We start from the raw sequence: 24,336 nt of genomic DNA, 5'->3' as shown, positions 1-24,336 counted from the left end.
CAAATGTTAGGCTGGATTTGCCTCATGCTTGATTCAGGTGAGTGGTTCAGACACTACTGATGTATGAAAGATCAGCAGGATGTCAGGCAACTGGCATTGTTAAATAAATAAATATGGCAGCCCCCATATTTCTCTCACTTCAGTTGTCCTTTAAAGAGACTCCGTAACAAAATTGCATCCTGTTTTTTATCATCCTACAAGTTCCAAAAGCTATTCTAATGTGTTCTGGCTTACTGCAGCACGGTCTACTATCACCATCTCTGTAATAAATCAACTTATCTCTCTCTTGTCAGACTTGTTAGCCTGTGTCTGGAAGGCTGCCAAGTTCTTCAGTGTTGTGGTTCTGTGATGCATCTCCCCCCTCCAGGCCCCTCTCTGCACACTGCCTGTGTATTATTTAGATTAGAGCAGCTTCTCTCTTCTCTCTTATCTTTTACAAGCTGGATAAATCCTCCTCTGAGGTGGCTGGGCTTTCACATACTGATGAATTACATACGGGCAGAGCTGTCTGCACTCTGCAGGAAGAAACAGCCTGACACTTCAGTGGAAGATAGCTGCATGGGGAAAGAAACACACAAATGATCTCTTGAGATTCAAAAGGAAGGCTGTATACAGCCTGCTTGTGTATGGATGTATTATCTATGTGTGGACATACTGTACATCAACCTACTTCCTGTTTTGGTGGCCATTTTGTTTATAAACAAACTTTTAAAAACTGTTTTTAACCACTTTTAATGCGACGAGGAGCGGCGAAATTGTGTCAGAGGGTAATAGGAGATGTCCCCTAACGCACTGGTATGTTTACTTTTGTGCGATTTTAACAATACAGATTCTCTTTAAGGTTTTTTTCTGGTGCTTTCTTTGCTGCATTTCTAGCTTCCTTGGTGACAGGTTTTGGGTTTATTCACTCCCCACCTCCCCCCATGCAGTGTGGCAACCAGTGGTACCCACTTGTGGATGGGGCTGTTGTCTACGCCTTCCTTGAGTTTGGTTGTCTATCAGACAGCCCAACTTTGTGTGTACACCATCAACTTCACTTATTCTATTAACCTATTTTTTACACACTACACCATACGAGGCTCTTGGAATCCTTTATCTTTGAGTTTCCTCAAGAGAACTACCTCACCTAGTATGCAGATTGTGCATCTGGCATTGGCGGCCTCCACCAACCAGTATTTATCTTGACGGGAGATTCCATTTAACATGAATTAATTTGGAAGCAGGTGCTGTGTGATCCTGAGTGCAGGAGGTGCGGCATCTTTCTGAAGGGAACAGCTGCTGCCTGGAGTTTGTGACAGCCTCACTTTAATGATGCTTCTAGAAGGTTTCGTGTTATTATAAGTTACAATATGTAGGCCAACAGGACACATTCTGTGCACGCTAAGCAATAACTTGCAGCATGAGGGCGAGTTCTCAGGGGGGAGGGGCAACCCAGCACGATATACTCAATTAGGGCCCATTCACACTGGGGCGATTAGTGCTAATCACCAAATCGCCAATGATCTCGCCAATGAACTAGCGCAATATTAATGGCAGTGATCTCAATGTTGCGAACATCGGCAATTCACGATTAGCATTGATCGCCAAATACGCTACAGCATTGTCTCGTGATTTTTGCAGCATTTTCTCGCGATTTTAGAGCAATCGCGATTACAATGCTAAAAAAAAGCACTAATCGCGATCGCGAGAAATCACAAGAGTGTACAGTAATTTTACCATGTTAATCGCGGTGAAATCATGTTATGCATTTGCAAGTGAGAACTGTCCCTTTGAACCTTTGGTAAAGACAACTAATTGAACCATTGATAAGACAGTGAATTACGCAATGTGCTATTACGCAATGTGCTAGATGACAGTAAAGTCTTCACACATCTGAATAATACATCAGAACTATCTGAAAAGCAACAAAGTGATGGCAAAGCAACATGCAATCCCCCTTCCCATCCCTGGCTCTACTAAACCACAGTCAGCTTTCTATTGACTATGCATTGTGTGAGTCACCTGCTGAATGGGAAGTATTAGCCTGTCAGATAACCTGCACATTACCATACATCACATCAAAGGGGATAACAATAGACTGCACTACATCATAAATCACGTGAGGTGCAGTACGAGAACACAGAATTAGCCTGTACTGCATAATGGAAGACCCTGTGAGGAAAGAACATTAGTCTAATGTTGTGTACACCAGAGCATCCCATGAGAGGAGAACACTACTAAAACATCCCATACTACCCTCTGTCTCTGTCAGGAAAAGCCCACTGTGCATTAAATATGCTTTCTTTTTAGAAAGAAAGGGCTTGCTAGTCTTCAATTAGAGCTTCTCTAGGATGAGCTCTGCTTCATTCCAGTGCCAGCCAAATGCTATTAAGAAAATCTTATAGATGGAAGGGGAGGAATATTTTTGTAGGCACTAGACTGAAACGCTGAACACCACTACAAATGTAAACGTAGACAAAACAAACATGTTTCTCTGGGCTTAGCCCTAGCTTCTTCTGAGGAATAAACCTTTCAATTCCCTTTCCACCCATATGTTTTATTATGTTCCCAGAATTCTCTCCTCCCCCCCCCCCCCCCCCCCCAGAACTAACCTCCTCCATACTACTTCTACCGAGAAGGGAGAGGAGTGGCAGCTCTGTCACACTCTCTTAAAGACTCCTGATTGGAGGAACAGGGAGTAGCAGCCTAGCCACACCTCCTATTAAAAACACTTACTAGCATTTGTGACATTATCTGGTTCTCACTAAAAAAACACAACTATTAACTGCTTGCAATTATACAATTGATTTTTAAAGGAATGTGTGTTTCTGCAAATAGCGCAGCATCAACTTATGAGCGTGTTCCAGCAACAGCATTGTAATTTGATTAGAATCATAAACATGCTGCACGTGACATTTTTTGGCAATTCAACTTGGATAAATATGTAAAAATGCACATTCATTCAAAAATCCCAGTCGCTAAGCACTTAGCGATTGCACACTGCGGTGTAAGCCAAGTCACAGGCTGACACTGCACTAGTGCATCATAGCCGCCCCTGGTGTAAACCATCCTGTAAATAATACCTTAAAGGATGTGTGTGTGTGTGTGTGTGTGTGGGGGGGGGGGGGAGGGGGAGGGGGGGAAGGGTGAAAGCAATGAAATGAAAGCTTGACTGGGAAAGGCTATTTAAAGTCTTGTCTCCACCTTGGTGCAAAGGCCACGTCTGAGCTTACTTGCGCTTACTCTCCACTTCCTTCCACCACTGGCTTTCATTTTGGCCCACCTCTTCTCTCTACATGTCCTTGTGCTTGTATATCAGTACTTTCGGTATGCTCCAAGCCTTCCAGTGAGTACTTCTGCCCATAAGTAAAGAGAGGTGCTCAGTGTTTGGCTATTTGTACAACCAGCACTTCAAATAGACAGATAAAGTGGGTACAGATCCACAAAAACACATCGCCAGTGCATAATAAACCGTTGCCATCTAGAGGTAAGGCACCTCTTTATTTCTAGTTTTAGTTCTTGTTTTTCAATAAAGGTTATACTTTTTGGGACCCTTTTCCCAGTTGCACTTCTACCCATAGCTTGTGTATGAATGGCAGGGTTTGTGTCAATGTCAAGCGGAAGAAAGATAGCAGGCAGGAAGTGAGGTTAGGTGGGGTGAAATCATACAGCCACTGCAATATGCTGCATGAGGGAAAGAGACAAAGAGATACAGTCATTAAGTATCTCAATAAGATCAATAACTCAAAAAGATCAATAAGATAAATTATGCAATTTAGGCGAATATGAGCCGCCCCCCATACCTAGATTTGCCAAGTTTTACTTGGAGATATGCACAACAAAGGCGGTATGAGTATAGGTTGACTTTAAGCTAGCCATATACATGATATACAATACAATACAATAACATTTCTATAGCGCTTTTCTCCCATAGGACTCAAAGTCCTCAAAAAAATGATACTTTGGACACACCATCTGCCGCACCATATTTTGTTATCAGCAAAAAAAAAAAAATATATCTGCAGACGGTAGGCCTAGGGAATGAGATCACTGCCATGCCATCTGCACACACCTTATAAAAGTTTATTGTCCATGAACAGCTATCTGTACATCAGAATTCTACCATTTCTAATACATATCAGGTTGAGGTTAGCAATACTGTCCTTTTCTGTGACTGGACAAACAGTGTAATTGGTCTTTAATAAATCTGGTCCAGGTATGACAGTTGCTAGGACATTAACTACATTTGATACAGAGCAACTCTACGGGCCCTTGTAAGGGCGTAACAATGGACCCTGCAAGGGATGCAGCCACAGGGAGGCCCAGAAGCCACACAGGGGCCCCATCCTGAGAGGCTAATAACTAAGGGCACAGAGAGAAAAATCTTTCTATTCTCTGCACAATTGTTCTAATCACTGCATCTGCTCCGCCACTGATAGCTAATCATACAAAGTTTTGTAGACAAAGATTTGTAGACCGTCACTATTTAGTGTGCAGCAGGCTCTTCTGTACATCACCCAGCCCCAACCTCTCTACCCCTTCCCAAAGTGCTCTGTACTGTTGTGTTGCTGGAGAAGGCTGCAGAGCCAGTCATGGACAGAGCGAGTGTAATAAGCTGAGGCTGGGAGCACACTAATCTGTTGGTTTTCTGCACACCATGTGTGTCTGTATGTGTGAAAACATGCATATTTTATCACAGAAGCGAATGTAATTGATAGAGAAAATGCAAGCAGTGCTTGATTTTATGTACATGGAGAAAACACATTCAAGTGTGCACTAGCCAATTGAATACCATTGGTTCTCAGTTTACCTGTGGCGGGAGGGGGCCCCATCCAAAGTTTTGCAGGGGGGCCTAGTGATTTCTAGTTACGCCCCTGGGCCCTTGATCTACTGCTGCATCCGATTGATTAAAATGTTACTATCCGATCGTAATTTTTATACATTTTTACATGAAATCGTAGTTACAGTAAATGTGGTCTGGATGTGCATAACCGGCAGATTTGATCAGAGTGGTCAAATCGGCCAGTAAAAATCGATGCGTGTATGGCAAGCTTTAGATTGTAGTTTTTGAAACTGGGACATACTGGTATGTTTCTTAAATGCTATATAATATATTGATATAGGACTTTTAAGGACAACTGTAGTGAGAATAATATGGAGGTTGCCATATTGATTTCCTTTTTAAACAATACCAGTTGTCTGGCAGCCTTGCTGATCTACTTGGTTGGGTCAAGATAGCCAGGTAACTGGTAATGCTTAAAGGGACCCTGACCTCAAAAAATAAACAAAATTGGTACACACCTGGGGCTTTCTGCAGCCCACCGTAGGTTGGGAGGTCCCTCTGCGTCCTCCTGGCTCTTCTCCCGGTCCCTCCGCCGCATACCGCACCAGGGACACCCGCGACGGGTGTCGGGCTCCCACTTCCTGAACCGTGACGCTCTTCGTCATTACGTTGGCCGCTGCGCGTCATCACGGTGGCCGGCGTGATAGTACTGCGCATGCGTGGTTAAATCGCGCATGCGTAGTACTGTCACGCCGGCCGCCGTGATGACGCGCAGTGGCCGGCGTAATGATGAAGAGTGTCCCGGTTCAGGAAGTGCGAGCCCGACACCCAGCCCGGGTGTCGGCGGTGCGGTATGCGGCGGAGGGACCAGGAGAGGAGCCAGGACCACGCCGGGGGACCTCCTGACCTACAGTGGGCTGCAGTAAGCCCCAGGTGAGTACCAATTTTGTTTATATTTAGAGCTCAGAGTCCCTTTAAAGGGAACCTGAACGGAGTAAAATTATTTTAAAAAAACACATGTAGCTGTAAATGAATATTACATACTTACCTCACCGTCGGTTCCTCTCAGAAGCTCACTGTTTTCTTCTTACAGTGATCCCATCCAGTTCTGACAATATTTTGTCAAAACTTAAATATAACAGTTGCTATCAGTTATATATCAGCTGCTGTCAGTTACAACTGAATGTGCAAGGTAATGTCCATGCTTCCCTATGGCTCATGTGGGCGATATTACAGTTTAACAGTGTGCTGACCAGGAAGCGGTTATGGGGTAATGGACATTTTTAAAATGGAGGCCGGAGAATTCCATTGATAACAGTGGACAAACAGGACGCAGGAGAGGAGAAAGATTGATGAGTAGACTACGCAGTAGGTAAGTATGACGTGTTTATGTTTATTTTGACTTTTCATTTTCAGTTCAGGTTCTCTTTAAAAGGAAATAAATATGGCAACCTCCATATCCCTCTTGCTCCAGTTGTCCTTTAACTGCTTTAATGTGCTATATATAGCCACATTACTACATATAAACTAGCACATACATAGCAAGGTTATTTTCAATGGTAACAAAACATAACAGTTATATATGTTAACGGCTTATTTTTAACAGAGGATGTAAAAGCGCTGCAGATGTGTTTTATGCGCGAGTGACAGGCCTGCCTTAGGCTCAGGATGTATCCCGCGTTATGAATGCAGCAAATAAGAACACACGGGATAATGCAGTAATGTGTGACACTGCTTGTAGCAGCAATCATCTCCGCCATGTCATAGGAACACCAGGTGCTGAGTGAGGGAGATAATGTAATACACACTTTGCAGGAACCAGGAGAGAATCTGTTTCCCGTCTCACCTCAACACACAGCTGATAGTTCATGCTTATTAATTATTGATTAGATGACAAATAAAATAAGTTACATGAACACTGACAGAATAAAGACTCTGATTGCAGCGCTGTGCCGGCTCCTCAGTCAGGCTCGCCACAGGATGGAAAGGCAATCCGAGAATGTGTCAGTTCACGTATCATTGTTTTAAATAATCCGAAGGTCCTAGAGGACGGCTAGTCGCCCTCCTGAAACGTCTTCTGGGCTGGGCTGAGTTTGATCCGTGACATGCGGCAGATTTATTTGCATTTCAGATGAAACAGCTCGGACTGCGATTGATGCCTACACAGGCTGTTGACAGTTGGAAACGCAGTGGAGGGATGGCAGGAGCCATAAATGGGCCTCTGACACATGAATCATATCTCCTATCTGAGAGGGCTGTCACAGTGGTGAACATGTGTGAAAACTGGTAAATGGGGGAGAATAACATCAAGCAAACTACACAGACCTATCATGGGAAATCTGAAAGCAGAATTAAAGATGTGAAGCGTTTTCAGCTTGAGTAGCCACAACCTTCAGCAGTCACAGGTAGCTATTGCAAAACTACATATCCCAGCATTCCCATTTCCCAGTAAACATACTTCGCCACCATGGCATGCTATGAGCAGAGCGTCTCACAGGATACTGGTAACCTATCAGTATTCTATAGTCAGGATTGGTTATACATTTGAGCACCAAAAGGCTGCAAGTGGAATCCATTTTACAACAATCCTTTACAATAAAATGCAAGTGTCCCTGCGTCATCAACTGAATGGTTGTGTGTCCCTGGCTTTTTTGTACTGAGCATGTGCGCAGCCAGGGCAGTTAGGACATAGGGCCGGATCTGACAGTTTGCTGTGTGTGGTTCACAGAGGTTCTCATTGCATTGTGGGAAATAACAGCTTTTTCCAACTGCCAAGCAAGCAGCTCCCTGTGCGCATATACTTCAGACAGTGGTGAGGAAAGAGCAAGCGGGACGCGTATGTGCGCGCATTGCGGAGGGTAGCGGCTGTGACCTAGCGCCCGTTTAACGGGCGGGCCTTTTTACCTCTTCATAAAGCACTAACATTTCTCAGCGCAGTACAGCACATTAGTAAATTATGCAGATTATGTGCACAACAATAAGGCTGTCCATACGCTGGTCGATGTGGCCACCAGATCCCTCCACACACTGTATACAGATTTTCACCTGTCCACTGGCGCTTCCTCTTGTGTCTTCTCTCCATAGCTGCCTGTGCACCTCTCTACCGTCTTTCCCCGAATATAAGACACTGGCACTGTCTTATATTCTTTTGTGGGGAGAGGCTAGACGCAATGTGTATGGGGAGGCTCTTACCGCAAACTCCCTTGTGGCTGCGTCCCCCTCCGTTCCAAGTAACTTCCCTGGTGTCAGTGGCGGCGGCATAGTACTCAAGCTGTGAGGGTGCCCTTTGACCCTCACGTTGACACTGCACGCGATATTCTAAATCGGCTCTGCGTGGGGGCTCCCTTCTTGTCATAATCATGTGTGCCCAGCTGATGCGTCCCAGGCGCACATTATTTATTACAAGGGGAGAGCGCCAGCGCAAAGCCGACCTAGTGTACTGCGTGCAGCGTGACAGTCAAAGGGCGCTCTCACAGATTGATTACTATGCCACCACCACTGACACCGGAGAAGTTGCTTGGAACAGAGAGGGGCACAGCCACAAGGGAGGTGCAGTAAGAGACCGCACACCTCCCCATACACAAAGAGTGCCACAGCTAGGTCTTATTTTCGGGGTAGGTCTTATATTTCAAGCATGCTTGAACTATAAGATAGGCCTTATTTTCAGGGTAGATCTTATTTTAGGGGAAACACAGCATCTCTGAGCCCTCTTACGTGACCACTAGAGGCCTCTAGTGTTTAGCCTGTACTATTTATGATGTGACATAGGCGCCTTGGGAGAGAAGAGGCGAGGAGAAGTTCTGACGGTGGGGAGAAGACATGGGTGGAAGTGCCAGTAGACAGGTGAGAGTAAGCATCGCTGCCTATGCCGCTGACTACTAAAGCGAGTGCCGCTAGTGACATGCTCCAGACCCACCGCCGATCAAGCAAGATCTACCATCTGGTGCGATCAACCAAATCTATCTATTTTGTACAAAAAATGGATTGATTGGGAAAAACGAATAGACTGGATATCCATGGTCTATGGCCACCTTAAAGATATTAAGACATATCACAGGAGGTGAAGAGGACACTACCCTATCAGGCTTACAATCTAAGAGATAACAAGAGGGGTCACACATAGCAGCTTTTGTCAAATACCCAATCATAGTATGACAGCATAGCATACATCAAATAAGTAATCATCATTTGAATGTATAAAGCATGACCTGCTGTGACCTTTTCCAGAATTAAAGAATGCCTTTAATTTCCTATACTGCATAGTTTATAATTGTAGAACTACTATTATTATGTATTTATATAGCGCCAACATCTTATGCAGCGCTTCACAGAATATATATAGTCTTGTCACTAACTGCCCTTCATGTTTGATGAATCAACCCCATGGTAACATCAAGTAAGAACATCCTACACTGGCTATCTGGGATGAGTCCAAAAAGAAATGTTCCATGTGGACACTGTTCAATGTGCCCATATACTGAAAAGAGAAAGGATATCATTTTGGGTGGAACATATTTCAAAATTAAAGGGCAACTGAAGCAAGAAGGATATGGAGGCTGCCATATTTATTTCCTTTTAAGCAATACCAGCTGCCTGGCTATCCTGCTAATCTCCTCTACCTCTAATACTTTCAGCCATAAACCCTGAACAAGCATGCAGTAGATTAAGTGTTTCTGACATTATTGTCAGATCTGAAAGATTAGTTTCATGCTTGTTTCTGGCATTATTCAGACACTATTGCATCCTAATAGACCAGCAGGACTGCCAGGCAATTTGTATTGTATAAAAGGAAATAAATGTGGCAGCCTCCATATATTTCTCACTTTAGTTGTCCTTTAAGGACTTGATAGCCTGTAGTTCAGAATTTGTGGTGTATGCACGCAATTGCACTTGTGGCAGATTTTATATAATTATGACTTCCAGGCCGATGAAAGCCAGATTCCAGGAACACAAACAGTCTATTGACTCAGGTCATGGGTGCCCGAGAGTAATTCAACATATTAGAAATGATCACTATGGTAATGTCTCAGACAAGAAAATCACTGGCTTGTGTGTGGTTAAAAGACCCCAAAGAGTATCATCTCTCCTCCTTCCACTCCCTTCTGTCACCTGGGTGTAATCTAAACACTAAATGACACAACTTACCCTTTATCTTTTCTCTATGGATTTCTCCTACTAGCGCAATGTAATGCTTGCCTGCTCTGCAACTTTAAATATTGCCCACTTGTGTTAAGCCTCTGCATGTTGAGACTTCTATGTGTCATCAAACCCGCCTCGCTAACTCATGCATGCCATACACATCACGATTAGCCATGGTGATGTGTACGGGTAGGAGAGGGAGGTGTGGCTATCGCAGGCTGTGCACAGCATGTTGCGATGATGAGCCACCTCCCAGCCCACTCGCCACTGATTGGCTAAAACCAGTATGTGTTCATGCAGATGCATGAAGAACCAGGAAGCAAGGCGGAAGCAGATGGCATATACATTGGGAGGGTCGGCCAAGTGCCACCAGATGCCATGCTCAGTTGTAAATAGGAGCGTGAAAATGGTGCAGACACCGACTCTACGTTGTACCTCTGATGATGCAACAAACTCGTGAAACAGCTGTAAGGTGGGGGGAGTGCTTCCCAACGGGAGCCTCCTCTGCATAAATCTATCTGCAGACCATAAATATCCTGTGTTGTTGTAACACCTGTGTTCATCCTGCTTCCTCTCTGATGTTTGAAGCCAACAGAAATACCTGAAATGTTGTACCAAAATATATACAGCCCCAAACCCTGATCAGGAAAGTCTCTTCCTATCTGGATTAGATGAGAGTGCTGGGTGGGAAAGCCCTCACTCTGAGAATATGAATGGCTTTCCCATTTAGTCACATGGGCATGGGTAGGAAAGAGTGACTGCACTGCCGGCTAAACCTTTAGCTTCATACTGACTGATATCCTATCATGGAGGCCAGTTTCTATGAGGGCCTGTTAATGCAGATGGACATTGCTGAGGAAGAAAATATTCTGAACCTGAAGCGACATGTGACATGATGAGATTAACATATACGTGATATTACCCTTACTAAGACATTATGTGAAGTCCCTTTCTGTTTTTTCAGCACAGAACTTGTGTTGTGATCTATGCAAAAAACCTTCTCTGAGCTTGTTGACAGCTTGTTAAAGTCAGTCCTGTTTTCTTAAGAGCAAATAAAAACGTAAACAGCCAAGAAACAGTGAGAGACAGCTTGAGATAAGGGTTTACTGCAGGGATATTCAAGACAAGACAAATAACATTTATCTCCAGGCGGACTCAAAGCGCCAGAGCTGCAGCCACTAGGACACGCTCTATAGGCAGTAGCAGTGTCAGGGAGACTTGCCTAAGGTCTCCTACTGAATAGGTGCTGGCTTACTGAACAGGCAGAGGCAAGATTTGAACCCTGGTCTCCTGCGTCAGAGGCAGAGCCCTTAACCATTACACAGGGCCGGGCCGAGGCATAGGCTGGAGAGGCTCCAGCCTCAGGGCGCAGTGTAGGAGGGGGCGCAGAAATCATTCAGCTCTCATTCCTAATTGTGTTTGAAGCAGAAAGAAATAAGAAAAGGGGATACGTGGCAGTGACTGCAAGCCAGATAACTAGATATTAAGGTGTTGGGGAGGTTGTGGGCCCTGTGGCGCCTCTTAGTCTAATAGCAATCAGTGTTTGATGGCTCGGGTGGCAGGGATGGAGGGGCGCACTTTGGTGTCTCAGCCTTGGGTGCTGGAGGACCTTGTCCCGTCTCTGCCATTACACCATCCAGCCACTGCTCAAAAGGTCATTACTTTGGTTTCTTTTACAGCTTAAAAGGCAGAGTGTGGATTCTAACCTACAACTGTGACAGTATGATGCAACATTATAAATAAACCTACATAACTAAAAATGAAAATATGAGACTATTTTCTTTACTATGTTCTATCTGTTATCGGTACTATGCATACAACCCATAATCTCTTAAGTTTATTTTCATTTCAGGTTCACTTTAAATGATCTATGAATTGGTACAGACATTATTCTCCTTTTGGTTTTTCATAAACTGCATTTTCCCCAAATACTTTTTACTGTCAAGTTTATTTAATAAAATGTCCTATAAAATTCATATTAATAGGAAAAAAAGAAAAAAGTTTGAACTTGTGCTTTGATAAGTGAAGTCTGTTGGAAAATCCACTGTAATTATAACGTTATGGTCTGCTTTTAGAGATGTATTTAGTAACCGAAAAAACGGCAATGTGTCTTGGTAGGGCAGACAATTTCACATCTTTGCCGTCAGGCCACACAACTTTAAAGTTGTAACCCAGAGCCAAAATATTTGAGATGATCAAAGGGTATAATGACCTTTCACAAACTGCCTTTTTTGTAAACGGCCCCATTTCATCTCTTGGGATGGCAATATTCCATGTTTCGGTTTTCATCATGATGGCTTCAGAAAATATAGAAATATCATGAATATATGAAACTTCTCTATGGCTGCAGAGCACTATCCTAAGGACACTGCAGAAAAAAAAGGTTAAAAGGAGGTCTGAGAAAAGTAACTCTTGGCCCACATAGCCAAGAATCAAAGCCATCATTAAATCAAGCCCATAGCCTTCAAAAAATGTTTTTTTTTTTACATTTGTTAGTGAAGATACTTTTCAAAGATTGTAAGTTTCATATTTGTTTCACTTTAGTGTTTAAAAGACCTCACAGTTCTATCACCTTCACAAAACATAAAAATGTCTCATTTCCCCTCACAGTGAAAAATAAAAGCCTTTGATGAACACAACCCGTAGTCTCCAGACCCATAATCCTGTCTTTGACGTCTGACATTGAGTCTCTTGAAAACATCATAATGTTGGAGGTTTGATACAGCAACTTCTCAACAAATCAAAAGGTTTCTTATAACCGACATACACTATAACATCTTGTCATGCGTTTTAGATCTAGCATTAAATCTTGCAGATACATAACCGTCTTTCCAAAGTGTAACTAGGAGATATGTGCTGCAAGCTATTAAGTCATTCTGTCAGAAAGCGGTTGAAAGGTTAAAAAGAGCAGAGAGTTATAAAATAAAATGGGTCCACTGTTCTGTCTGTCGCACTGTCTGCAATGTGAGAAATGCAGAAGCACAGTCAAGACAAATGCACATTTGTGGTAAGTTATTTACAGCCATTTTTATGTCTGCTCATGGCCAACTTCTTCAGAGTGTGTTCCATCTAAATGTGGTTAGACAGACCAAAACACTATAGAAATAGCTTAAAAACTGGTGCCAGGAAACATAAGATGACCACTGCCTGCTTGGGCCAGTAACTACGTGATTGGGAAACCATCCGACATTTAGGGCTCAAACCCACTAGCAGCCTTTTCTAAGCGCTAGTGATTCCAAAAAGCTCTTGCTAATGCAACACTATCAGGGATTTTTATACAATCACATTGCTCAAATGTTCACAACAATATCAATGCATTAGCAGAGCTTTTCAAATCACAAAGCACTCAGAAAAACACTCCTAGTGGGTTCCAGTCCTTAAAAGAGCATTCTTCAGGTTCTGCAGATACATCCAGGCCAAGTGCTTACTTCTGAGGCACTGGCATACATTTGAGTCCTGCAGGTACTAAAGCCTACCATGTTATTTTTGGCTGTTTAGATTCAGTGCATCTTGGCAAGTGGCGCTATGATTATCGGCAAGCAGTGGTGTAACGGCTATGAAGAATGGTAAGCTGCAAACAATCGGTAAGCTAAGCAGTAGTAAGTTTAGTGTTAGGTGTAGCAATACTAAGGTAAGTGTTAGGTGTTGATAAAAGGAGGGTTAGTGTGTGAGGTATAGAGTAGGAGAGCTGGAGGGTAGGTTAGGATTTTCACCTGAAGAGAGCTTAGTGTTATATAGTATAGTACTATCGTCAGCTTGTGCCAAACTTATTAGCATACATATTAAATGCACTCTGTTCAGGATATTCTACTGAAGGGGAAGAATTTTCTGGGTTACATTTTACAAGTCACTAGCAGTTACTCTTCCTTAACCACTTTCCCCACTGCTACAGTTTATCTACGTCAGCTGTGGCACCCTCCAAGCCACAGCGACATAGATATACTGACCTCCTTGCAGCCCTGCTGTGCACGGTCGGGTGCGCTGCAGAGTGCACCCTCCGGCACTGTCAGCTGCATTACTAATTGGTGGAAGGGAACATGTTCCCTTTTGGCCAATTAGTCCACCCCCCTCCCATGAACGATCGCTGCAGTAGTGAACTGCAGCGATCCTTCATCTGTCCCTCTCGGCGCACAAATAGTTAATAAAAATGCACAAGCAAGCAGCCACACTCACCTACCTCGGTCCTGCGACGATCCTGAAGCCTGATCCTCCGATCACCGCTCTGAAGTCAGCCGCATATTGCCGGAAACCCGGGTCCCGGCTTGATGACGTCATCAAGCCGGGACCCGGGTTACCGGCAATATGCGGCTGGCTGCAGAGCGGTGATCGAAGGATCAGGCTTCAGGATCGTCGCAGAACCAAGGTAGGTGAGTGTGGCTGCTTGCTTGTGCATTTTTTTTAACTATTTCTGCACGGAGGGGGCTGCCTGGTGGTGGTGGTGGGGGATCTGGCTATGGATTCTTGGGGGGAGGGGGGATATGCAAAGGGGGGTATACAAAGTTACTGGGGGACATCTTATTAACAAAGGGGAGGGGGGTTACAAATTTTGCACATCTGGGCACCTGGGGGGACCCATAACGTAATACTGGGGGCACATTTGGCTATAATGGCGGGCAGCACTAATCCTGGGGGTACATCTGGCTATAATGGGGTAATCCTGATCCCGGGGACACATCTGGCTATAAAGAAGGGCACTATTCCTGGGGGTGCATCTGTCAATCTATTCTAGGGGTGGCAAACACAGGGGACTCATCTGGCTATGCTGGGGGGGCTGATATTAGGGACACATCTGGCTGTACGGGGGGGGGGGGGGGTTGATACTGGGGACACATCTGGATATCTATACTGGGGCGACTTTAACTGGTGGCACCGTTTTTATGTCAATCGCAATTTTTATTTTTAAACAGAAATTGATCAAAATTGAGAAATAATGAATTTTTTTCTTTTCCTCCCCTTTTTCCCATTAAAATGCATAGAGGGGAACATTTTATTTGGGACCAAATACCCCCCAATGAAAGCTTAGTTTGTCTTGAAAAAAACGATATATAGATCATTTAAGTGGCACGAGTACAGGTGAAGTTATTGGTGATTAAACAGGGACACCGCTAAAGCGTAAGAACTGCTCTGGTCAATAAGGGGAAAACAAGGTCTGGATGCAAAGTGGTTAAAGGGGTTCTTTCGCGAAAAAAGTAGGCAGTTAAAAAATATGACAGATGACAGGTTTTGGGCCAGTCCATCTTTTTAAAGAGAATCTGTATTGTTAAAATCGCACAAAAGTAAACATACCAGTGCGTTAGGGGACATCTCCTATTCCCCTCTGTCACAATTTCGCCGCTCCCCGCCGCATTAAAAGTGGTTAAAAACAGTTTTAAAAAGTTTGTTTATAAACAAACAAAATGGCCACCAAAACAGGAAGTAGGTTGATGTACAGTATGTCCACACATAGAAAATACATCCATACACAAGCAGGCTGTATACAGCCTTCCTTTTGAATCTCAAGAGATCATTTGTGTGTTTCTTTCCCCCCTGAGGGGGGAGTGCATAGCAGAACCACAACACTGAAGAACTTGGCAGCCTTCCAGACACAGGCTGACAAGTCTGACAAGGGAAAGATACATTGATTTATTACAGAGACTGTGATAGTACAAAGTGCTGCAGTAAGCCAGAACACATTAGAATAGCTTTTGGAACTTGTAGGATGATAAAAAACAGGATGCAATTTTTGTTACAGAGTCTCTTTAAGGGGGATTCTCAGGGCTTTCTTTGTTTTCAACAGCATTTCCTGAACAACAGTTGCAAAATCTAACTGACATAATAGTGTGCAAGTGATTAGGGAGGCCGGCTGGTATCTTGCTATTTTGGCAGTTAAACTGCTGTTCAGGAAATGCTGTTGAAAACAAAGAAAGCCCTGAGAATCCCCCTTTTAAAAAGATGGGCTGGCCCAAAACCTGTCATCTGTCACATTTTTTAACTGCCTACTTTTTTCACGAAAGAACCCCTTTAAGGTAAGACAGCACCAAGTTTTTTCATTTTTGTTTACTACCTGGCAGTCACAGTGCATATGTTTATGAATCATCTATTCTAAGAAAGATTGTTTGGCAGCAGGGGCATGCCTGTGAAATTATTCACTATCTGTTAATCACAGGCACCTCAACTAAAACTTGTAATTCTTCACCAAAGGCTGGCCAAAAAGACCTCATATTTTAGTTGGTCAGAAGCAAATAGGTTAAATCTGCAGCTTAAAGTGGGATTTCTAAGCTCCCATTCCACTCTAAACTGAATTGCTACCCACCACTGCACTGATACATAAGAGAGCGCCAGGGGACCATTTGTCATGAATACTCAGCCATTTCCATGCCAGAAGAAGAGAAAGGGGCCTGGAATAAAAATGTATTTAACTAGGTACATTTTTATTTCAAATGATTATTATTTAGTCTTTATTTTATTTGATTATTTTGGGGGTGATTCCAGTAATTATTGTGTATTTATAATGCGCCAACATCTTCCGCAGCGCTGTACAGAGTAGATTGTTTTGTCACTTAACTGTCCCTCAGAGGGGCTACATACATATACAGTATATATGTCTATCTGTTTATCGTGTAGTGTATGTATCATAGTCCAAGGCCAATTTGCGGGGAAGCCAATTAACTTATCTTTATGTTTTTGGAATGTAGAAGGAAACCGGAGTGCCAAGAGGCAACCCAGTCAGACACGGGGAGAACATACAAACTCCGTGCAGATAGTGCCCTGGCTGAAATTTGAGGCGTGGACCCAGCGCTGCAAGGCGAAAACCCTAACCAAGCAAAAGCAGCTATGGTCAGCTAATAGCATGGAATCCCACATCTCATACATGCACAGTGATGGTACAGGCAGAATTGTCTGGCAAATGCCCAAGCGTGATTTGCAGCATTCGGCTGATTTAATTCCTTGTACACTGGACAACTGGATGGGTTCTCAGTTAAGTGCCTGCATGAGTGAAGGCTTTCAGAACCACACTGGGTGCTCTGGCTCAACTACGCCCACCCTAAGCTGACATCTCTGTCTTGGGTGGTTTTACGGACTTAATTTATGAACAATAAAACTGAAAAACAAAAATGTGAGTGGTTCAGCAGCTGCCAAAGACAACTTCAAATGTTACTAAGACGTAGAACGGAGAATATAGTAGTAGTAATATATTTTGAGAATGGTAAGATCATCAGAGTAGCTTGCTTTTGTTGTTGTATCTCACACTCTAAAGCAGGGGTGTCAAACTTAAATACAAAGTGGGCCGAAATTGTACACTGGGACCTAGTCGCGGGCCAACCTCAATGTTTACTGGCCACCATCATCCCTTATCCCAGGTGTCTAATGGCTCCCCTCCAACCCCTATACACTTCCCTGGTGCCTAGAAGCCCGCACCCTCCCTATACAGTGCTTTAGTTTTTAGTGCTTTCCAACCAATATGGCTTCCCTGCTGTTCTAGGGCTTTACCTCCACTATAGTTTCTTTGGTGGTCCAGAGTGGGCCAAACATAATGCAAAGTGGGGAAACCACTTGAGGGCCAAATTTAATAGCTCTGAGGGCCAGATTTGGCCCGCGGGCCGAAGTTTGACTTGTATGCTCTAAAGGTTTCTCTTCACTTCCTGCTAAGGACACAGGCATCACTCAGAACATGAGCTAGGGAAAAAAAAAAGGGATTCTGACTAACAAAAACCTGGCAGTGGTTCTAACTTTTCCCCACTCTAAAGGAGGAGGAAAACAAAAACTGCCTGGAATAAAGTACATGGGCAGCAATGTGATGCAAGTCCAAATACACTTCTGATTAAATCTTATGGCATAAAATACAGGAGGGAAGAAAAGGCCACTGCTGTCCTCTTAAAACCGCTTTCTGCGGATATTATTGATGATCTGGTTTCAATCTTCTCTAACTTGTACACCAGTAAATTGTACACAAGAAAATCCCGCTGCACCAATGAGTAAGGTGAAAAAATAGAAAATTCTTTATTCCAAATCCAGCATCTCAGCATACAGGAAAAAAGCTCACGCGTATCGGAGCAAGAATGGCTCCTAAATCATAGCTATGATTAAGGAGCCATTCTTGCTCCGATACGCGTGAGCTTTTTACCTGTATGCTGAGATGCTGGATTTGGAATAAAGAATTTTCTATTTTTTCACCTTACTCATTGGTGCAGCGGGATTTTCTTGTGTACAATTTGATGCTGGTCTGGACTCTGTGCTCCCATTGCTGGGTGAGTGTATGTGTAGCAGCCCTTTTTCTACACTATTGTACACCAATAAGTTAACTACAGTAGAGTCCCGGTTAACCGGAACTCAGGCATCCGGCAGTCTCAACTAACCAGCAAGCCTGGCGGGGGAGAATGGGGGTGTTCCTCCCGCAGTTAGAATATTGCGTAGCAGTAGCATCTTACGAATGCTCCATGTACACATCTTCTTCTCTTCTGTGACTCCCAGAGGCATTGCGGAATGCTCATATGGCTCTCCAGCGTGCCACCTGACTTCCACTGAGTCACGTGACGCGTCTGAGTCATGCACGGAGGATGTCCTAAAGCCTCTGGAAGCTACTCAAGAGAAGAAGACAGGCACACAGAGCATTCGTAAGTCGCTACTGCTGTACAATACTCTGCTAACTGCGGTAGGAACGCCACCATTCGCCCCCGCCATATCTGGTATCAGGCAATCCCTGCCTGTGCCGGATAACTGAGACTCTACTGTATAATTAGAAGTTTATTAGATCAGGATTTGTCAAATATTGTTTATTCATACAAGTGCATGGTCAAGACCTAGGAATACACTTTCTGCCACGCTCTCTGTTTATTTTTATTTTCCAGTGGTGAATTAGCTGACCATCTGAGTCTGCTCAGAACTACACCAGTCTGAAAATTTAGTCCAGACTGTATGCAACTTGGAACTGGATCAATCAAATGCACTTCTTGCTGATTTTGACTGATCCAATACTAAAGCTGCATACAACCTGCAATGAATCTACATGCAAGCTATAAACACTGGCATCCCATTGACCAGCTCTGCTGACTGGGTGAGAAAGGCCTAATACTGTTAAGGATCAGTATCTCCTACTTAAATGATTGCAGTAGACCAGGACACTGCAGTGATCCTAAGGGCCACTGGCCCACTGATCAGGATTTTTAAACACTAAAACGGATTTTAACTTTGATCGGCCAGACAAGGGGAAGTTAAAGACATTTAGAGTACATACTTGTGCACATTCTAGATCATACATGTCAAACTCTGGCCCATGGGCCACAAATGGTTTCCCCATGTTGCATTATGTTTTGCCCACTCACCAGGAAAGCTATACTGGAGGTGAAGCCCAAGATCACAAGGGAGTTCATATAGGGGAGGGAGGGGAAAAGCACCATGGGACTGTAATGGGATGGGGGGTGTATAAGGTATGGAGGAGGACCACTAGAAACAAGGAAACTGTATAGGGGAGGGAGGACCACTTAACACTAGGGAACTGTACAGGGGAGAGGGCATTAGACACCAGGAAAGCTTACGAGGGAGGGCAGTGACCTCTAGACATTGAGGTTGGCCCACAGCTTGGTCAAAGTTTAATTTTGGCCCACTTTCTATTCAAGTTCGACACCCCTGCTCTAGATCGTTCTCGGCCAAGGTGGCCATCTGTGACTGCCTCTGCATAGAATTTAGCATGTGATGGGGGCAACAATCGCCCCCTCCTTTCTACAATGTATAAGCAAGAGATCCGGACTGGGGGATCATCTCGGGTGAGCACAGGCTGACCCTATTGTTGTTCTTCTAACACCACCCACTCGACGCTGCTCCATCATACTCTCTGCATAGCAACAGAACATGTCACTAGCATCGCCTCAAACTGTCATCTACAGGATAAAGTCCCAAACCCTGCAGGTGACAGTAATTGTGTGCGTGTATGTTACATACACACCAGCAAAGCCACATGCAAGATGGCTACCAGTGTTTAAGAGATGCTTGAACCAGACATTTAGTCACCCAAACTCATGCTACACTACTCATTGTGGAAATGATCACTACGGACTATACACATGTAAGCTGTGGATGGTTTTGCATTTTAAATGTCTTCAGCATGTGCCACTAACCACGCACATGTCTATAGACTAGACAGTTAACACATTGCTGTGGTTGATCTTCCTCAGAACAAGCAGTGTGAGCCTAAAATACCATACAGTATCCCAGAGCGACCAATCAGACAACAGCTTGCAGCAATGTGGTGCAAGTACAAATACACTTCTGATTGATTTTTATGGCATAGAGTAGAGATTCCCATATGTTCCTCCACAGCAGGGCATGTATTGTACTCTCCTCAGAAAATTATAGTCTGGATAATTAGAGTCCTGCCAGTCTTACATCTTGCTGTGCTCTTAGAAAATGATTCATGGAACGTGAACTTGTAGTGAAACCTGGAGACCGGGTTGCTGTGTACAATGCCTTTTTCTCCTCACTTGCCATTTCATCAAACTATCCCTCAGAAACCGTGTCAAACGCAGATTTCCATTCCAATTGTTCTTGATAAATGACATTAACATCGTAGCCTTGACAAGTGTTGCAGTTACTTCTTAACAAATTCCCCGGCTATGGTTACAGTACAGTTGTTGCAGGACTTGGTGATACCGAGCCGCCGACAGCAACTCTACTTTATGTTTTTAATAAACTGTAAAAATTAATGAAGTGAGTTTGTTAGAGCTGGAATCTCGTTAGAGAGAATTTACACCGAACATCAGGAGAATGCTGAATAGGCCTCAATGTGCAGTAACCAGGAATTAAAGCACATGGCAGCTTCACACACAAGCCCAGTGTTAGTCAGGAACTGCGATAATGTAATGGCTTATGCCTAGCATTAAAGTGACATTAAATAAGTGTCATCTATACGGAATGGCAAGTGTGAAAAAAAAAATGTAGCTAAGGATTTAACTGCAGCTCTATACAACATCAAAAACCATTTTACCGTTTCCAATGGAAAGACAAACCTTGTGTATTTATCCCCCAGCCAATCAGAAATCATCTTTAAGTAAGGTGGGTAAAGACATGATATTACTGTATAACCTGACACTGTACAGATTTAGAAACCAACTATGCAGACATTGTTTCAGCAGATAACCCCCAGGCAAGTAACAATGGGTGGTAAACGTTCATTTAAGCTTTGGATAGATGTGTGAGGCCTGGAACCCAGTAAAAAAGCACAAAGCGCTATCGCACTCGCTAGCGATTTGTGATAGCGTTTTGCAAGAGATTTTGGGAGCGTTTTCCCTGCTCCTATACAATTAGAATGGAAACGCTCGCAAAATGCTGCATGTCCTGCGATTTCCTTAACCACAATCGCTCTAGTGAAATCTGTCCCATCCATTTACATTGGCAGGGAAATCGCTTGCGATTGAAAGCGCTCCCTAAACGCTCAAATAAACACTCTAGTGGGTTCCAGGCCTGACACTAGCCTGACACCTGTATAAAAAAAAAAAAATCCATCTCAGCATGACTGGAGACTATTACTGGTCATTGGGGTAAAACTTTATCAATTTTAACTTACAGGAGTTGATACTGACCTATTTGGCTGACCATGCCTATTACGACCTTTAGTTGTCCATTCCAAGCTGCCTACAGTAGTTATTTTCCTAAACATGACAACTTCAGGTCTACTGATGCAGCATACAACAGTCAGAAAGAAGGGCAACCTCTGTGTAATGGACAGGTGAAAACACTTGTTACAATGGCCATCCCACCCCCTGCACCACCACCACCACCACCACCTTCCTGAGGCCAATAGGGCATGTAATTCCTGAATCAATCAATTAAATAATACTAACATGTTTTTTTAGATTCTGATCCAATTTGGCCTTCTTAATATATCAGATTAGAAGGGTTATTCGATTTTAAGGCCTTTTAAAGGAAGAACGTGTGCAAAAGGCTATACAGGTAAGTGCTCTGTGCTGGGTAATACCACAGTGAGGTACATGAGTTTCTATTAGAATATCAGTTAAGGATAAATGCATTTATAACTGACCTTTACACGTAACTAATATGCTTGTGGAAAACAAAAACTAAACAATAAAATATAGGACTGCATAGCTACTTCATAGCTTAGCAGTATGATTTTCCTGAGACATGTTCCTCCAACCACTAGAGGTCCCTGTTCGATGTCTGGGATACATGCTGCTCATTCAGAAATATCACATAAATGATTTCTCTTATACAAAACATTGAGACCTGATGCTATGACAGTGATCTTACAAAAATGTGACTGGAACAGTATAAATCGGTAGTAAACTCCATTGCAATTTGCTTTGTATAGTTGCTGAACGGAGAAAAGATAGCGGAATTAACATATAAAGATACTTACCATTTTCATTGTGGAAATAAACATTAAAAAAACACACACAAAAAACAACTTTGCCTTTTACAACTATATACAGTAAGAAAAGAGAGCGCGGGTGAGGCCGGCATATACAACACAGTAAGAAAAGAGCGTGTGTGAGGGCCGGCGTATACAACACAGTTAGAAGAGAGAAAGCGGGTGAGGGCCGGCATATACAACACAGTTAGAAACGAGAGCGCAGGTGAGGGCCGGCGAACGGATTTAATGGCTGGAATGATAAAGAATCTAATGGGTTACAGCGAAGCAAGATGGCTAGATGTCAATATCACAATTAATGGCTCATAAGGTCACCTTCACAGGGAAGTCAAGGTGTCCAGTCACGATGATGTTAAAAACAAGAGGTCAGCGTCCGACGACACAGACACAATACAACGTCTAGACACACAGTGTCACATACCAGGGCTTGGGAGTTGCTCATAGAAGGGATCAGGTAAGGCAAAGTATTCTGAGGAGCCATGCAGACTGGAACTTCTCCCTGACAGAGACAAGATAGGCTGTGAACTGTCTGCAGATGTGTACGCAGCATACCTTCTGGCCTCCTCCTGACTCAGTACCACACAGAGATGTTTCCGCAGAGCCTGCTCACATATTCATCATCAAATCAACCTGTTGTGTATTGAGGTAAATAGCTCCACAACCCTGCAATCAGACACAATTACTAGCCCCTCACTGTGCCCTATTGTCCTAATGTTCTTCACGTTACCTTTCCTCTTCTGTGTTTTTCAGTTGAAGCCGCAGCAGCGGCTAATTAATCCCACATACAGAGCAGGCGAGAAGCTTTATGTTGGGAGTTGATGCAAATGAAACTGCTGGCTCGGTTTTATGCTGATGGTCCAGAATGGCCCCATAAGACACTTGCAGACATTTGTGAAGGCAATCAATGTGTGCGACACTCAGAAGGAGAAGGAACATTAAATGTTTACCTTAAAAACTGTGAGGTGAACCATGTAAATTGCCTTTTATATATATTCCTGCAAACTACACAGCTCCAAATGCTCTTCATACAGTATTGCCTTCAACATGTAAACATCCACATATAGGGCTTGATTCACTAAACCGTGATAACTCATATCACGGCCGTTTTCGCACGCATTTTCACGCAATCACGATTTTGCGTGTGCAAGCGCAAATTTGCATGTGAAAACGCAGCCGGTTCCGTGAGAAAATTCACTATTGCGCGCGCAAATTCGCGATCACACGAAAATGGCCGTGATATGAGTTATCACGGTTTAGTGAATCAAGCCCATAGAATGCAAAGCCAGATTATTTACATATTGCCAGAAATGTATTGGGCCTCAGTGTTCTCCCCAGACTCTTTTAGCCGGGTGCTCCACCCGGCTAGTTTTGGTGAGCACCCGGCTGTTATCAGCTCACCTCCTCCTATACTGTAAGCAGAGTTGCACAGAAGCACCGACCCTGCATTCTCACATCTTGCCCCACCCGGCTACTTTTTCATGCCACCCAGCTACATTTTCATGCCACTGGCTGGCAAAAAATACTGGGGAGATCACTGGGCCTTGTGTGAGGAATAATTTTGAAAAATTAAGTTACCCCACATCCCAATTGAATTCATACCTATTTAATTAAATTCAATACAGAAAAGGATATAAACGTATATAATGTGGAGCTTTCAAGAGGAGATAAATACCTTAATTTAAACATTCAATCCAACAACACCTTCTTTAAAGTAGAAAACATAACTTTTTGGGGGGGAATATCTATATTAAAAGATCACCAAGGGCCCATTCATAGCTTTTAAGAACAGGGAAAGTTTCTGAGAAAATTACTGGCACTTTAACTGAAGTGAGAGGTACTGGATATGAAGCCTGCCATATTTATTTCCTTTTAAGTAATACCAGTTGCCTGGCTATCCTGCTAATCTTTTGCCTTAAATACTTTCAGTCTTAGGCCACATACACACATCAGACCATAGTCTGTGGGAAATGAAAGATCACAGACCAATTTTACCCCCTTCCATGTAGTATGAGAGCCATACTCTACACAGTCTATTCTATGGAGCTGAACTCCCCATCAGACAGAAATCTTTGCA

General features: G+C 43.5%; 1 protein-coding gene and 1 long non-coding RNA gene across 11 annotated transcripts in view; one reads left to right on the top strand and one right to left on the bottom strand.

Moving 5' to 3' along the window:
• The window catches only part of LOC137521544 (uncharacterized), a 49,319-nt gene extending 32,323 nt beyond the window's left edge, over positions 1-16,996 (top strand). Inside the window, exons 1-3 of one of the 2 annotated variants that reach the window (XR_011022148.1) lie at positions 7,518-7,574; positions 13,400-13,467; positions 16,576-16,996. This is a non-coding gene — a long non-coding RNA (uncharacterized lncRNA). Of the gene's footprint in view, positions 1-7,517; positions 7,575-13,399; positions 13,468-16,575 lie in introns of those variants that run through there. The other variant, XR_011022147.1, reaches the window with a different exon arrangement.
• Positions 1-24,336, bottom strand: part of CADM1 (cell adhesion molecule 1) — a 539,770-nt gene that overhangs the window by 255,713 nt on the left and 259,721 nt on the right. For 8 of the 9 annotated variants that reach the window (XM_068240925.1, XM_068240926.1, XM_068240927.1 and 5 more), the window contains exon 2: positions 22,684-22,761. The exons of the other annotated variant lie outside the window; for it this stretch is intronic. In XM_068240925.1, the coding sequence (XP_068097026.1) occupies positions 22,684-22,761 (78 nt within the window). The remainder of the gene's footprint in view (positions 1-22,683; positions 22,762-24,336) is intronic. 9 annotated transcript variants of the gene reach the window in all.

This window comes from Hyperolius riggenbachi, chromosome 6 (assembly GCF_040937935.1).
Source record: "Hyperolius riggenbachi isolate aHypRig1 chromosome 6, aHypRig1.pri, whole genome shotgun sequence".
NCBI lineage: Eukaryota > Metazoa > Chordata > Amphibia > Anura > Hyperoliidae > Hyperolius > Hyperolius riggenbachi.
Note: the sequence above shows the minus strand (reverse complement) of the source record. Positions and strands in the feature narration are given on the sequence as shown.